The 17,624-nt window shown below is 47.3% G+C and overlaps 1 protein-coding gene across 1 annotated transcript; it reads right to left on the bottom strand.

The window, feature by feature from the left end:
• Window positions 1-1,591: 1,591 nt before the first annotated feature.
• ATP5F1E (ATP synthase F1 subunit epsilon) lies at window positions 1,592-12,115 on the bottom strand. Its single transcript, XM_030212904.1, has 3 exons — window positions 11,975-12,115; window positions 4,785-4,911; window positions 1,592-3,100 (listed from the first exon to the last, which is right to left on the bottom strand). Exons 1-2 carry the CDS (start codon window positions 12,004-12,006, stop codon window positions 4,785-4,787), a joined length of 159 nt encoding a protein of 52 aa, XP_030068764.1. The 5' UTR covers window positions 12,007-12,115; the 3' UTR covers window positions 1,592-3,100.
• Between the last annotated feature and the right edge of the window lie 5,509 nt (window positions 12,116-17,624).

Raw genomic sequence — 17,624 nt, 5'->3', positions numbered from 1 at the left:
GGGGGGCAGGGGACAGAAGACAATCACACACACTCTCTCTCTCAGACATACTCGCACCCAGTCTCACTCTCTCTCTGTCACACACACACACTCGCACGGTGCTGCCAACCACGCATGGGGGGGGGGGGGGAGAGGCAAGGGGTCCTGAGACCACAGGGGAGGGGAACGCAGAGGGGGGGAGGAGGTCCTGAGACCTGAGGAGGGGGGAGAGGATCCTGAGATCAGAGGGGGGGAAGGGGGGGTCCTGAGACCACAGATGGAGGGGGGAGGTAGACACTCTCTCACGCACACTCTCACAGTCAGTGTCTTTCTCTCTCTCACAGTCTCTCACACTATCACATTCACTTTCTATGTGTCACACAGCCACTCTCACACTCTCTTGGTCTCAGAGAGAGTCTGTCTCACACACACAGTGTATCTGTGTGAAACACACTCTCTTTCACTCACTGTGTCTCACATACGCACTCTCACACTCTCATTCAAACACACACACTCTCTCTCTCACACTGGCACCCAGACTCACTCTCTCTCTGTTACACATACACACACACGCACATTCATTCACTCTCTTTCTCTCTCTCACACAGTCACTCTCACGCACACTCTTTCAAACATACACACTCCGAGGAAAACCTTGCTAGCGCCCGTTTCATTTGTGTCAGAAACGGGCTTTTTTACTAGTAAAATAATAAATTACCAACTTATCTACACTAGCCTCAAATGGGTCATAAGTAGCTAGAAGTTCTGCTTTGCTTGGTTCTAGAAAACTTGCAAGTATAATATTGTGACTTTTGTAAGGATCAGTCATTACAATTAATGACACTGGGGTCCATATAGGAACTTAAGCCATTATCTGTTTTTTTTTTTTACAGGCCGTATTTGCTGTATTGTTGTATGTTAAAAAGCTTAATACTCCTCCTCTTCTGAAGAATGTTCTTAAGAAATGCTTTGATAATAGTGCCCAGATTCTCTTATGCATCACACATCTCACTGGGCCAAGAGTCTTGGTGGAAAGCAAATTTGGGTGCTGAAAGATCCGATTGCTTTGCTATTGCCGAGCAAATCAGCACTGCAGCAAAATGTAAGGACCACCACGGCATGAAGATGATTCCTGCAGAACTGTGCCGTTAGAGCAGAAAAACTGCACACAGAATTTTCCTTCTATTTTACACACTTTGAGTGACATCTAAACTGGCTATTTGTTACTGGAATTTCCCACACTTCACTGCTTTATTTTCATCTTCTTAAAACCACACTTCTGACCATTTCAGGCGTTCCTTGCTTCCCCAGGTCACAGTGCCTGAGAAGCATGCAGTATTGCCAACCAAACCACGTTGCTACACTGGAATCATAGCCAAGAGAACAGCATTGTACCAGTAATGATTGAAAAATCCTATCTGGTATCATAGAATACGTCAGCTCCATACATCTTTTTAAATGTAAATTATTATACTAAATAGCTGTCACAAGTTCTTACTTTTTTTTTTTCTTCTTAAATCCCCCATATTCATGACATGTACATCATCTGCAATGAAGAATGAGAATTTGGGCTGGTTCTCCTTTCAGTTCATTATACTTGCTTTTTTCTTGTGGGGGGGTGGGGAGAGGGAGGTTACACAAACCAGACATTATAAAATTAGGAAAACAACTTAAAACAAAGGGGGGTGAGGAGGAGGATTGGCTTTTCTTTTCTCCAGAATAATTCACCTTTAAAATGATAGGCAAATAGTTATTATTCTGATCCATAGACAAGAAGGGTCTTCATTGGATCCTCATAACGTAAGGAGATTGCTGCAGTTGTGAGGGTGCCCTTCCTTGCTCTTTGGGCATTTAGCAACAGCTTTCCAAAACTCAGTCTAGTACAGTACATTGTGTGGAAGAAAAATCAGAAACACTACAAATTTAGTAATGGTGCCTAATAAAATTGTCTGGTGCTAGGTGTTTGGCTTTTAGATTATTAAAAAATAATAATAATAATAATATATATATATTTACTTATAGGGATATCAAACTGAGAAAATGCTGTATTTTTCTAGTGCTTTTCCTAGCTCCCTTTTACAAATCCGCACAGCAATGTGTGTTGGCATTACCGCATCAACAGCCGCTAGCAGTTTTGTAAAAGGGGGGGGGGTCCTAGTTATTTTATAGATAATTCTTGGCCTCTTATCAAGCCACGTAGCAATGCTGATGAATCCCATTCAAAGTGAATGAGCTTTGTTGGCACTGCCGCACCGGGGACCGCCAGCGCAGTTTGATAAAAGAGGCCCTCTGCAATTGTGTACAATTCCAAAGCTTTAAACTTAGTTATACATCAGACCAATGCTGTGAATCCAGGCCTCCTGCTCTGGAGATAAATGCAAGGGCTTTTTGCTTTGTGAATTTCTTCACTGTGTTTTATTATCACTAGTTTATTTTGTTCCTGCATTAAATATTAATCTAAATATGTTATTGTCATTTCTTTCTTACTGCCAGAGGCAGGAAAAGGATCTAGGTATCATTGTTGATGTTTAGTTTGCAGTGGCATCTAAGAACGCAAATAGAATGGTAGGAATGGAAAACAGAAATAAGAATGTTATAATGCCTTTCTATTGCTCCATGGTGCGATCCACCTCAAATAGTGTGTGCAATTCAGGAAATAAACTCAATTTGTTCAACTATATAATGCATGTGTTAACAACATATTTACATTATGAACAGCTCCAAAAGAAAGAGGACACCCATGCCCTGAAGCAAGGGTAGGCCCAATGATCTAGATTTAGCATTAAGTTATCTCTAAGCAGTATATGACCTTTCAAAGAGAAAATTAATAACCATAACATTTCAGAGCATTCCTTAAGTGATTTTTTTTCCTTCCCTACTCTTTTCTGGCTTAAGATGAAACATATGTTATAACCATATTTATTCAGAAGATTGTTACATACCAACAAACCAATTTATATATATATGCCAGATTTGTTTTTCAACAACACACCAGAAAATGAACCCCCCCCCCCCCCCCCCCCAACTAACTACACGGTTGATCTTCATGTAGAAAATCCCAAGAATCTTCTGGTTATTGGAAAAACGAAAAAGATTTCAGACAACGACCACAGATCAAGCCCTGAGTGGAAAAAAAAAAAAAGAACAAATGTATGAACAATTTGACTTGTGCTCTACAGAGAGGTACTTCAACATTGGTTCCCTATTACCAGTTAAGATATGGCTTGATTTGTAAACATCAGACGGAGAGAACCTGTAATATTCAAAGCAAAAAAAGAGTGTACAAGGCTTGACCTCTAGAGCTATAGCTCAGATGTACACCATATAATGCTGTTATAAGGCACAGGTAGATATTCTTGAGTTTTATCCTACAATAATATGTCAACTAAACTTACTTTGCAGGAAACTGAGGTAATTCCGTACAGGTCAACTAAAGTTAGGCACCTGAAGTATGTGTGCTAAGCACAAATTCTATAATGGCAAACACACATGTAATTGCCATTACAGAATACCAGCAGAAGCCTGCATTTATGCACTTAACTTTAGATGAGACCACATCAATGACAGATGTAAATGCTCGCATGCAACTAACTGACAGTACTCTATAACAGCGTTCCCAAGTCTGGTCCTGGAGTACCCCTTGCCAGTCAGGTTTTCAGGATATTTACAATGAATATGCATGAAAGATTTGCATATAACAGAAGCAAGGGGTACTCCCGGACTAACTTGTGAATCACTGCTCGACAACTTCTGCATGTAAGTGCTGGGCTTGTCCCCTAGTAGTTATGCGCTAAAAATTGTAGAATTACAACTAAGTGCAGTAACATACAACTGCAAACTGGTACCAATTAACTGTAATTATTGGTAGTGAGAGTGCCGAATTTATCAAGTTACACGCATAACTGACAGTACAGATAGGTGGGAAAATGTGGGATACAAATGTAATAAATAAATAAAAACCTGAGCACCAAGCATAATTGTACATCATGGGGGGGGGGGGGGGGGGTGGAGGGGGAGTGCATCATAAGCACATAAGTATTGCCATACTGGGACAGACCAAAGGTCCATCAAGCTCAGCATTCTGTTTCCAACAGTGGCCAATCCAGGTCACAAATACCTGGCAAGATCCCAAAAAAGTACAAAACATTTTATGTTGCTTATCCCAGAAATAGTGGATTTTCACAAAGTCCATTTAATAATGGTCTATGGACTTTTCCTTTAGGAAGCCGTCCAAACCTTTTTTAAACTCCGCTAAGCTAACTGCCTTAACCACATTCTCTGGCAACGAATTCCAGAGTTTAATTACACTTTGAGTGAAGAAAAGGTTTCTCCAATTCATTTTAAATGTACTACTGTGTAGCTTCATTGTGTGCCCCCTAGTCTTAGTATTTTTGGAAAGAGTAAACAAGCGAGTCACGTCTACCTGTTCCACTCCACTCATCAATAGCCAAATGTACATAATGACCGAGATGTGGTACCCAAGATCCTAACCAAGGAGGTGGTTGAAAATAAACTGGGTAGCACTGTGTTCCAAGAGATCTAGTATGCTAAAATTAGCATGTGCTGCGTTGATAATTTCCAACTTTTTTCATGAGTTATTTGCTCATATTCCCAGGCACAGTAAAATAACCAAAACCAGCAGATTTTTGCACAGATTATAGCCAGTATATACTTGGGTTAATGTATTAATACATAGCTTCCCATTTAAACTGATAAACTTTGTACCTTAAAAATTCTCTCCATCTAAAATACAGATATAGATTCCACTCAATTCTTTATTTTGTGTTTCCAAACACAAATATTACCTAGTTGTCCTTTTTTGGTTTTACTATTTTAATATTAGATACAGCTGCTTTTTCAGCTTCTGTTTTGTATTGCTGCTTCAGTGCATCTCGGACAGCCTTAGCACAGATCTGAGAGTATCGGATGTAACTGAATTCAAAACAAAACAAAAATACACAGGTTAGAAGCCAGTCCCATGAAAGTTATTCATTTGTGGCAATGAATACGCAAGGAACTCTGGTTAAATGAACTCTTATATGATTATTTTGAGACACTTCCCTCTCCCCCCCCCCCCCCAAAAAAAAAAAAAAGAACATAGAGCCTGGATGTTTATAGGATGCAGTGAGCAACAAGTAAGAACACTCTCCTTTTGAACAGAAGTATGTGAAGGAAGCTTCCATTACTTGTGAGAATTATTCCCTCCTGTTTAACGGCGTCTTTTATCAAGCCGTGCTAGTGGCTCCCGATGTGGTAAATCCGACAAAGCCCATTCACTTTCAATGGGCTTCCTCAGCACTACCAAACGGGAACTACTAGTGTGGCTTGATAAAAAGGCCCTAAGTGAGCAAGCACTGAATTTCAGCTGGAACATGTGGCTCTTCAAGATCTCATTATTGCCTTTTGGCAACAGAGAACATTCATGAAATTATAAGCTAAACTGAAAATTAAAGTATGATTTTAAGAAGGTAGCAATGTGAATATAACTTAAGCTGTGTTGGAAATTAATGCACACTTAATACAGGACTCACTAAAATTATGTATCATACCTGATAATTTTCTTTCCATTAATCATAGCTGATCAATCCATAGACTGGTGGGTTGTGTCCATCTACCAGCAGGTGGAGATAGAGAGCAATCCTTTTGCCTCCCTATATGTGGTCATGTGCTGCCGGAAACTCCTCAGTATGTCGATATCCAAGCTCCATCCGCAGGACTCAGAGAATTACACCCACAAAGGGACAATCTGCCCAGCTCACCACCGCCGAAACGGGGGAGGGGAATTAACCCAGCTCATCCCCACACAAGTGGGGGAGGGGAATCCGTCCAGCTCATCCCCGCGGAGCGGGGGAGGGACACCACACCCGCCGATGCGGGGGGATCTGGCTTATCCTGCAACCGCAACCGCGGGAGGAACTGACTGACCCTAAGACCGCCGAAGCGGGAGGGGTACAAAGCTGCCCTACTGCCGCACGAAGCAGGAGGGAGCGCCGGCAGAATTTAAGTCTCAATCCAGCCCCGTAAAACGGAGGGGAGAGGAATGCAGCAGCTCACTGTAACACAAATTCGTCTCAACTCTTGAAGAATCCATTGAAAAAACTTGAACACGAAGTCCTCCTGAACAGGAACTGAAGACTAAACTTGAACCTGAAATGCAACCAGAATATAACCAATACAGATATCTGGGAGGGACTATGGATTGATCAGCTATGATTAATGGAAAGAAAATTATCAGGTATGATACATAATTTTACCTTCCATATCATCATGCTGATCAATCCATAGACTGGTGGGATGTACCGAAGCAGTACTCACCCAGGGCGGGACATTGAAATCCCTGACCGCAACACTGAAGCTCCAAACCGGGCCTCCGCCCGAGCAGCCACAGTCAAGCGGTAATGCCTGGAGAAGGTATGGGCCGATGCCCAAGTTGCCGCCTTGCAAATCTCTTCCAAGGAGACGGACCCGGCCTCTGCCATCGAGGCCGCCTGAGCTCTAGTGGAGTGAGCCTTCAGCTGGATAGGCGGCACCTTCCCCGCGGCCACATAAGCCGCTGCAATGGCTTCCTTGACCCATCTTGCCACTGTAGGCTTAGCAGCCTGCAGACCCTTACGAGGACCTGCAAACAGGACAAACAGATGATCCGATTTCCGGAAATCATTGGTCACTTCCAAGTATCTGACGATGACACGTCTCACATCCAGATATTTGAGAGCAGAGTATTCCTCTGGGCAGTCCTCCCTACGAAAGGAAGGGAGACAGAGCTGCTGATTCACATGGAAGCGAGAAACAATCTTGGGCAGGAAGGAAGGCACTGTGCGAATAGTCACTCCTGCCTCAGTGAACTGCAGAAAAGGCTCTCTACATGAGAGCGCCTGGAGCTCGGAAACTCTTCTGGCTGAAGTGATAGCCACCAAAAAGACTGCTTTCAACGTCAGGTCTTTCAGAGATGCCCTCGACAAGGGTTCAAAAGGCAGCTTCTGCAAGGCTCTTAGCACCAGGTTGAGATTCCACGCAGGCACCACTGAGTGCAGAGGAGGGCGCAGGTGATTAACTCCCTTGAGAAAGCGCACCACATCTGGCTGCGAAGCCAGGGAAGCACCCTTCAGGCGGCCCCTGAAGCAAGCCAGAGCCGCTACCTGGACTTTAAGGGAACTGAGCGACAGGCCTTTCTCCAGACCTTCTTGCAGGAACGCCAACACTGAAGAAATTGGAGCAGTGAAGGGAGAAAGTGAGCCTGCTTCACACCACGCTGCAAAGATACCCCAAACCCTGGCGTAAGCAGTAGAAGTAGAGCGCTTCCTCGCTCTCAGCATAGTGGCGATGACCTTGTCTGAGAAGCCCTTCTTTCTCAGACGCTGCCGCTCAAAGGGGGAGGGATCCTCCATCACCACGGGACCCTGATGTAACAGGCCCTGCTCCACTGGCAGCCGCAGAGGATCGTCGACTGAGAGCCTGATCAAGTCCGCATACCAGGGACGTCTGGGCCAGTCCGGACCCACCAGGATTATCCGGCCCGGATGCTTTGCCACCCGGTCTAGCACCCTGCCCAACATGGGCCAGGGCGGTAACACATAGAGAAGCTCTTGTGTCGGCCACTGTTGGAGAAGAGCATCTACTCCCAGGGATCGAGGGTCCCGTCCTCTGCTGAAAAAGCGCGGCACTTGGCAATTGGCCGATGACGCCACCAGATCTAGGCTCGGCTGGCCCCAGCGCTTCGTGATGTCCAAGAACGCCTGAGCAGATAGCTGCCACTCTCCGGGCTCCAAGGTATGGCGACTGAGAAAGTCCGCCTTGACATTCATGACTCCGGCAATGTGGGCCGCTGACAGCTGTTCCAGGTTCGCTTCCGCCCACTGGCTTTGATTCATGGCCTCCTTGGCTAGAGGGGTGCTCTTGGTACCTCCCTGGCGGTTGACATAGGCCACAGCCGTGGCATTGTCCGACAGGATCCGTACTGGCTTCAACGCCAGTACCGGGATGAACTCCAAAAGCGCCAACCGAATGGCTCTGAGTTCCAGGAGGTTGATAGACCACTTTGCCTCTGCAGGAGACCAGAGCCCCTGCGCTGTCCTTCCCAAGCAGTGGGCTCCCCAGCCCGACAAAGAAGCGTCCGTCGTGACGACAATCCACTCCGGGGTCACCAGAGGCATTCCTGCAGACAACTTGTCTGTCTGCATCCACTAGCTCAGCGCCTTGCGCACTGCTGGGTCCAAGGGAAGGCGCACAGCATAATCCTCCGACATCGGAGTCCAGCGCTGCAGCAGAGAGTGTTGTAGTGGTCTCATATGAGCCCTGGCCCAGGGCACTACTTCCATCGTGGCCGTCATAGAGCCCAACAGCTGCACGTAGTCCCAAGCCCGAAGAGGAGAGGCTACTAGGAACTGGTCCACCTGAGCCTGAAGTTTGACAATCCGATTGTCTGGCAGGAACACTCTGCCCACTTGGGTGTCGAATCGAACTCCCAGATACTCCAGGGACTGAGTCGGGCGCAGCTGGCTCTTCTCCCAGTTGATGATCCACCCCAGGGAGCTCAAAAGAGCAACTACCCGGTCCACAGCTTTGCCGCACTCTGCATAAGAGGGGGCTCGGATCAACCAGTCGTCCAGATAAGGATGGACTTGTACTCCTTCCTTTCGCAGGAAGGCCGCGATGACCACCATTACTTTGGAGAAGGTCCGCAGAGCAGTAGCCAACCCGAAAGGGAGGGCTCTGAACTGGAAGTGTCGTCCCAGGACTGCAAAACGCAGAAAGCGTTGATGAGAAGGCCAGATGGGAATATGCAGGTACGCTTCCTTGATGTCCAAGGAAGCCAAGAACTCTCCTGCCTTCACTGCCGCTATAACAGAGCGGAGAGTCTCCATGCGAAAGTGCCGCACTTTCAAGGCCCGATTGACCCCTTTGAGGTCGAGGATAGGCCGGACAGAACCTCCTTTCTTTGGTACCACAAAGTAAATGGAGTAACGTCCCTTGCCAATCTGATTTTCTGGCACCGGAACGACCGCACCCAGGCGTATCAGGTTGTCCAAGGTCTGCTGCACTGCCCCAGCTTTGACCGGAGACTTGCAGGGAGAGAGTACAAACCCGTCTCTTAAGGGTCGGCAGAACTCTAACTTGTAGCCGTCTCTGATGACTTCCAGCACCCAAGCGTCTGAAGTTACTCTGGTCCACTCGCCCAGAAACGAGGACAGGCGTCCTCCAATCTGCACTGGGCCATGGACCAGGACCCCGTCATTGGGTACGAGACCCTGGGGGAGGACCGGAGGGCGTACCTCCGGGACGGCGGTCTCTGCGAAAGGAATGCTGCTTGGGGGAGAAGTTCCTTTTGAAGGAAGAGGGGGCAGAGGAGCCCGACTTGCCCGGGCGGTACCGACGGGCTTCCTGAAACCGTCCTCTGGAGATACCGGGGCGAGCACTAGCCCGAGCCCTGACCTCTGGTAACCTCTTGCCCTTAGACGTGCCGAGATCGGTCACGATTTTGTCCAGCTCGACCCCAAAGAGCAGCTTGCCTTTAAAAGGCAACTTAGCCAGGCGGGACTTAGAGGCGTGGTCCGCAGACCAATGTTTCAGCCAAAGCCAGCGCCGCGCAGAGACTGTCTGAGCCATGCCTTTAGCCGAGGCTCTCAAGACATCATACAGTAAGTCTGCCAAATAAGCCAAGCCCGATTCCAGGGCCGGCCAGTCAGCCCTCAAGGAAGGATCCGAGGGGGAAGCCCGCTGCACCAACGTCAGGCACGCCCTGGCCACATAGGAGCCGCAAACTGAGGCCTGCAAACTTAAGGCAGCCGCCTCGAAGGACGACCTTAAAGCCGCTTCCAATCTTCTGTCTTGGGCGTCCTTTAGTGCCATGCCATGCCACCTTCCACCGGCAATGCCGTTTTCTTAGTCACCACAGTGATTAAAGAATCCACGGTAGGCCAAACAAAGGCCTCACGCTCACTTTCAGGCAAAGGATAGAGGCGGGACATAGCCCTAGCCACTTTGAGGCTCGCTTCCGGGACATCCCATTGAGCCAAAATTAAGGTGTGCATGGCATCATGCACGTGGAAGGTTCTAGGCGGGCACTTCGTCCCCAGCATAATGGCGGAGCCAACAGGGGCTGAGGGAGAGACGTCCTCCGGAGAGGAAATCTTCAAAATGCTCATGGCCTGCATTAACAGGTTGGACAAATCCTCTGAGCGAAAGATCCGTGCTGCAGAGGGGTCATCCGCTCCATCCAAGCGGGAATCCGTCTCCTCCAAGGAATCCCCAAAGGACCGTTGGGAGAACTCAGATACGCTGCCCTCATCTACATCAGAGGAAACAGCGTCCTCTAAGGCCTGGGCATCCACCCGAGGGCGTTTACTTCCGGGGGCCTGAACCCCTTTATCTGACAAGGGAGAAGGGGCAGCGTTCTGCATAAGGAAGGCCTGATGCAGCAGCAAAATAAACTCGGGGGAGAAACCCCCCAAACTGTGCAATTCAGCAGCCTGGGCCACAGCCCTAGACGCTCCCTCAACCGGCGCTCGCAAGAGCGGGGGAGAACCATGCTGCGCATCCAAGATGGCGTCCGGTGCGACACTCCGCGAAGGAGCCGCGCGGGAAGAACGGCGCTTAACTTTAGCCGCTTTTTTGCCGTCGCCCAAATCAAGGGCGGCCATGGCATGAACGTCTCCCAGCTCAAGGGCGGCCCAAGAAGAAGCCATCCGAGCAGAGTGGCCGGCCAAGATGGCGGAGGCGAGCAGCGGGGGATGGGCGTTTATGGCGGGGAAAAACCGCCGCGCCGGAGGAAGACCCGGGACACTGACCGGCCTCCAAACTGACACCTAACAAGGGCGAATCAGACTTTAAAACCCCCGCATCCCCGCTAGAAGCGCACACGCGGTCCGGGGAGCGATTCTTCGCGCCCTCGCCCTCCGACGCCATAGGCCACGTGGAGATCAATCGGGGAACCCCCTGCCCGCTATAAAAAGGTAAAAGGGACCTGCTTCTCGCTCCGAGCTGTAACGACCTGGTGTCCCAGTGAGTAGCTGCAATAAACGTTTAAATAAATGTCGAAATAAACGCCCTTAAGGACGTTCAAAATTTTTTTTTTTTTTTAACGGAGCCAGCGGGAGGGGGGAGAAAAGGAGGGACCTGGCGCCACCAGGTTTGCACTTGCTCAAGAAGAGCCCTCAACCCCAGGCACTCAACAAAACCTAAAAATTAGGCTTGGAGGCCTAGCCAGAGCTGCTGCTGTGTGTGACCACCACCTGCTGAGATAGAGAACATACTGAGGAGTTTCCGGCAGCACATGACCACATATAGGGAGGCAAAAGGATTGCTCTCTATCTCCACCTGCTGGTAGATGGACACAACCCACCAGTCTATGGATTGATCAGCATGATGATATGGAAGCAGTACTTTGTATCTTTTTTCCTAAAGGCCATAGATGCCCTAATCAGCTGGCCTGATGACACAACTACCATACTAACTGGTTAGAAAGCACATAGTGCAGAAAACCTTAGTGTAGTACTTATCATAATCTTTTTGTGGCTGTGATCCCATGATAACAGCCAAATATAATTGTGACCCCCCTCCCTGGAGGTGCAGAATAATGATGCACCTATGAAGAAGCCCACCAAGGTCATGACCCCATTTGGGGGGTCACACAGTTTGGGAAGCTGTCTTAATGCCTTCTAAACAGGAAGCAGTAAGTGCTCCCATATTCATTTTTTGAAATGCCCATAGTTTAGTAAAAAGGCCTCTAGGTGTGGTTTGGTGCAAAGAATCCAAAACTGGCTGTAATTCTTATTATGCAATTTTTGGCAAATACTGTGATTTTCCTTTGGAGGGCAGATATGTACACGTCCCCTTGAACAGTGTGAGCCCGGGTCTTCATTTCTAATCTGGGCCCCAGCAGGTCTAACACCAGCCCCGATTTGAGACCAAAGATGGCAATTGGGACCAGAGTCGGGCACTGATCTGGTCTGCCTCCCCAGTCCGGTTCTACTATGCTACCCCTCCCCCCGATCACCTGAGTCCGGCCTGTCTCCAGAATGCTACCATCGCGGCTGGACTGACTCTTCTCGGAAACCTAGACCAGGAAGGAACACACACACACACACACACCGCACCAGCACCAACGGAGGACAGGAAGGTCAAAGGAGAGGAAATTACGTCCCCACACGCATGCACAAGAGACCACCAATCAAAGCAAGCCCTGATAACAGCCAATTACAACGCGCTGCAACCTCAAAGCGTCACATCACATGCGAGAAGCAGACGTTATTCGTCACGTGGCTGCGGCTAGACAGTGCTTTAAAGGGGTGAGGACGGGTGTTTTGTATCCTCCGGCTTCCTTGGCCGCTGACGTAACTCGCTAGTATTCACTCTCGCCAGTTTATTCACTTCAGAGGCGAGTGCGTAGAGGTTTAAACTATGAAAACTGTAGCACGAGTCAATAAAGTTACTGTCCCTAATTTGGGTTTATTTGTTGATATTCTAGATAATTACAGTTCAATATTAAACAGGTTACTCTGAGCCGATTACCAATAAAAGCTATAATATGCACATGACACACCACACTAATATCTATTATCCACTCCTACCCTAGCCGACATATTTAACCATCTCTCTGACTTCATGTCAGTGGCGTAGCCAGACAGCCAATTTTGGATGGGCCTGAGCCCAAAGTGGGTGGGCACTATATTTTCTCTGCCCTGCCCTACTGCAAAATATAATAAGGTTCCTCAATCTCTGTCAGCTGAAGACTTTCTGTCAAGGTGGCCAGATCTCCCTTTTACCAAACTTGGCAGACAGCAGCAACATCCATAAGCCACTGATGCAAGCACCCTATGCGTGCTTAGCTGTCGGTGACTCAAGCATGCTGTCACTGACTGCAGAGCTTGGTAGAAGGAAGTTCTGGCCGTCTTTGGAGGAAGTCCTCAGCTAGGGAGGCTTGGGATCCCTACCAGCTATATAGCAAGGGTCAGAACTGGTGTTAGACATGCTAGGGCCCCCTCCCTGATCCCCTCTCCTCACTGCCTTCCCTCCGATTTCCCAACCTGCCATTACTGTCACACCAACAGACCCTCACCAAATACAGAACAAGGGATCACATATCAGAAATAAAAATATTTAGACAAAAATTGAACTCGGAACCCCAAAAAGTTAAACTTAGCATGTACTTCAACACTGGAGAAATGTAGATTTCCCAAAGCCAACATACTCCATTTAAAACATTCAAAATACATTGCTTTTTTCTACCTTTGTGGTCTGCACATTGTATTTTTCCATCATGTTGGTTGCAGTTTCTTTTCTGCTTCCCTGCCTGTCGTCTTCTAATTCTCTTTCGAGCGGCTGCTGTCCATTTGTCTTCTTTTACCTTCACTACACCTGCTTCTGACATATTGACTGTTCTTATTTTTAGCTCTTTCCTCTCTTTTTTCTTCTTTCTGCCTTGCTGTCAACTCAAATTTCACCCTCTCACTGTTCTCCTCCTTTTTAGTTTACAGCTACCTATCAGATTTTCATCTTTTCTCTCACCCACTAGCTTGTCCATTTCCCCATCTCACCCCTTCCTCAGCCCTCCATTCCCTTTCATTACCATATTTCTATCCTCTGTAATCACTATCTTTTTATTTATTTATTCATTTCCTTGCCACCCTCTTCCTCTCCCTCCTGGCCTCTCCCACATGGTTCCACCATCTTCCTTCCCTCCACCCTTCTGCTCCCTCTTTCTCCCCACCCCACTCTTGTAGCCTTACATCTCTCTGCCCCCTCTCCCTTCCCTCCTGCCCTCTCCCCCATGTTCCAACATTTCTCCCTCTCTCTTCCCTCACTCCCACTGTCCGGCATCTCTCCATCACCCTTCTGCTCCTGAATCCAATATCTCCTCCTTTCTCCCCTCGCCACCTCCTGTGTTTCTCTCTCCTTCTCATTCACCACCAGGTCCAATATATCTCCCTCTCTCCCACTTTCTACCATTTCTCCCTCTCTTGTGCCATGGGTCCAACACTTCTCTTCCCCCTCCCCCCATGTAGCATTTTCTCTCTTCCTCCCTTCCACTGCCATGTCCAACATTTCTGCCTCTCCCCCTCCCTTGTGCCCCATCCAACATCTCTCGCTTCCCCCTACAACATCTCTTCCTGCCCTCCACCATCATGTCCAATTTTTCACCATCTTTCTTCTCCTCCTCACCACCCCCTGTCCAAGTCCAACATTTACCATCTATCCCCTCCCCACTACCCCCCTATGTCCAACATTTCTCCCTCTCTTGTCCCTCTCTCCTCCCAATGCAAGATTTTTTCCTTTCTTACCCCTCTCTACCCTATGTCCCACAATTCTCTCTCTCTCTTGCCCCTCTCCACCTCATGCCTGCCTCATGCAGCATCTAAATTAAGGAGACCTCCTCCCTCTCTTCAATGGGGCACAGCACCACCCTGCATCTGCCTCCCTGAGCTCTCTCTCTCCCACAGCGCTGCCCACCTACCGCCACCACGATCCTGCATCTACCTCCCGTCTCAGCACTGCAGCAGCGGACCAGCGTTAGCGATTCATGCTGCCTCCTGCTTCATTCTAACCCAGAAGCATCTCCCCTGCCGCGCGCCCGCGTCCTGCCCCAGCAGAAACAGGAAGTTGTAATAATGGGGGCGGGTGCACGGCAGAGGAGATGCTTCCGGGTTAGAACGAAGCAGGAGGCAGCATGAATCGCTACCGCTGGTCCGCTGCTGCAGTGCTGAGACGGGAGGTAGATGCAGGATCGTGGTGGCGGTAGGTAGGCAGCGTCTGAGAGGCGCTGTGGGAGAGAGGGAGGCAGATGCAGGATCGGACCAGCCTGCGCCCTCCGCTGCTGTTGAAATTAAAGTTCTCCACTGCTGGGTGGGCCTAGGCCCACCCGTGGCTACGCCCCTGCTTCATGTGCAACATTCTTTAAATCAGTCACCTTACTTACTTTCTATCTCTTCTTACTCTCATACCTATCTATAGGCTACATCTTTGCTTTAACTGTGTCTGCCAATTAAAATGTTCTATTACCTATTGTCTTGACAGTGTAATCAGGGGTGTAGCCAGAGCTCCATGGAAGGAGGGTCCAGAGCCCGAAGTGGGGGGCACAGTTTAGCCCCCCCTCCCCCAGGTACCTTTGCTGGCAGGGGACCCCAACCCCCAGTCTTCTTCAGCGCCGGTTTCCGGCGCGGTCGCTGATCTGTTTCTGTGAATACCAACTCCTGAAGGCGGGGGGGGGGGGGGGGGGGGGGGGATCAGCAGCAGTCAAAAGTGGCAGGGGAAGGATTGAAAGTAGAGAGGGCTATGGCTAAATCTGTGGGGGCCCATGCCCCCGTGGCCCCACCTAGCTACACCCCTGGGTGTAAGTAGTATACTATGCCATACTTTGTATTTTTTTTTTAAATATTTTTACTGCTGTAATTGCCTATTGCTTGTTTGACCTATTTACTGTACAGCACCTTAAGTGAATTCCTTCAAAAAGGCATAAAACTGTAAAACACAGTAAAAATAAACAGATTATACACCTGATAAAAGATCCAAGTTTCTTCCTAGTTATGGTATAGCTTGCTTCCAAGTAGAGTTCTCTCAATAGGCTTGTTGGAAAACCATATGCTTGCAGACTTATATTGTAAACAGACCTTCCAAAGATTTTGGCCTATTTATTGTACAGATCAATAGCATGTAAATAAAACAAGTAGAAACTATGCCAAAACCACAAACTTAGGTGAGAAATGCCCCCCCAGTGAATCTCTATGGTAAAATGGCCACACCTCCCCCCTCCAAAAAAAAAAAAAAAAAAAAAAATAGGAAAAGGAAAATGGCATATGACCAGGTAAATCAGCTAAACCACCACAACTGCACATATCAGTATACCTGGAAATTACAAAACCTGAATCAGTTTCATCAATTGATTGTCTTCATCAAAGGAGCAGATGAAACAGGAGCCTGAGCACCAGCAGGCTTCTGCTATTAAGGAGAGGGCACCCCTTCCCATAGCACTGTTTGGCTCCATATTTGAGAGAGCCATTAACCATGTTCATTTAGGACCTTGGGATCAAGCAAGAATAGTTGGATCTATTTTGGGGCTACTGCTAGGTACTTGTGACTCAGAGTAACCAGAGCTTGATCGATATTAGGTCCAAATAGGATTAGATTTATAAGTTTTGTACCTTTTATACTTTAACATTTAAGAGGCCCCTCATTAAAGTAGGAAGTAAATTTTAGATGTCATAGTTAGCATGCTAATGAAGCATGAAACCCTAAGCTATAGCTTATATATAAATCCAGCCCTAGCTCTAACCCATTAGAGCATTTCTTATATTAAGAAAGTCAGCCCCCTCCCCCCAAACCATAAAACAAATTCTTATGTTTAATTATTGCTAAGGATTAGTTTATAGAGAACTCAGCATTAAGAACATAAGAATAGCTATACTAAGTCAGACCAATGGTCCATCTAGCCCACAATCCTGCTTCCACCAGTGGTCAATCCAAGGCACAGGTATCTGGCAGAAACCCAGGTTAGTAACATACATAGTAGATGACGGCAGAAAAAGACCTGCATGGTTCATCTAGTCTGCCCAACAAGATAAACTCATATGTGCTACTTCTTGTGTATACCTTACCTTGATTTGTGTCTGCCATTTTCAATGCTACCAATCCTGCAGCAAGCAGTGGCTTCACTTGTGTCCATCTCAATAGAATATCCACTTTTATAAGCAATGGAATAAGAAACATGCAGCTAAATTTTACATTCCCAAAAGCTAGGCACTTATTTTGAAATAGTCTAACCCCCCCCCCCCCCCTTTATCAGGCTTGAAAATAAAAGATAATAAATAGCATTGTACTTCTTTCCTTTGGAATACCTGATCTTTCCAATTTTGATCTGGTTACTGGGACATTCAGCCACCCAACTAAAGCTGTTTCATACATAGCATGGCTTTTAGAAGCTGATTTACTTCACTTTCATACTAAAGAGTTTACCATAGCAGTTTCATAGTGCTGTTGATGGTATCAGGGCACATTCTAGTTGAAGCTGTGGAAGTGATGGATAATGGAATTGTATTTTGAGGCACAAGGACATAAAATACAGCCAGAAAAAAAAAAAGGGCTGTACTGGCATTTGATTGCCTGGGGAAGAAAACAAGTTTTAGCCATCTAAAGCAATAATGCTAATCAAACACTTTCCCTTCTCTTTGTGCCCATTTTGTAATTCACCATAAGCAGCAACTTTGGGCCCAAAGGCAATATTCTAATACTGGAGAAGTGGTGGTAACCATAGCCATCCCACAGTAGTTGAGGATTTACTCAGCTGGACATTTCCACTCAAATTTACTGAGAACGCTCACCTTATACTTGCAATGTACAAAGAGCCACTTTGTGGTGTGGATATGAAGTCATAAAGGTAATGTCACAAAATGTACAGAGTAAAATGCTAAAGGGCAAGTGCAGGCTTCAAGTTAACTTCTTTGCAGCTTTTTTATTTTTTTCAGGAATCCACTTAACCACAGCAATTAAACATTAGCTCCTGCTGTAGTGCATCTATATTCAGGTTCACTTTGGCCACAAGCTGCGCTAGTAAAGAACTATCAGATGTAGATATCCCCATCAGTAGCCCTAATCACGTTAAGCTGGGCCCCTTGCAATTTCTGCTTGAAGCATAGCGAGTATCTTGTTGAGAT

Source organism: Microcaecilia unicolor, chromosome 8 (assembly GCF_901765095.1).
Source record: "Microcaecilia unicolor chromosome 8, aMicUni1.1, whole genome shotgun sequence".
Classification (NCBI taxonomy): Eukaryota; Metazoa; Chordata; class Amphibia; order Gymnophiona; family Siphonopidae; genus Microcaecilia; species Microcaecilia unicolor.
The sequence above is the reverse complement of the archived record's forward strand: the minus strand, read 5'-3'. Positions and strand labels throughout refer to the sequence as shown.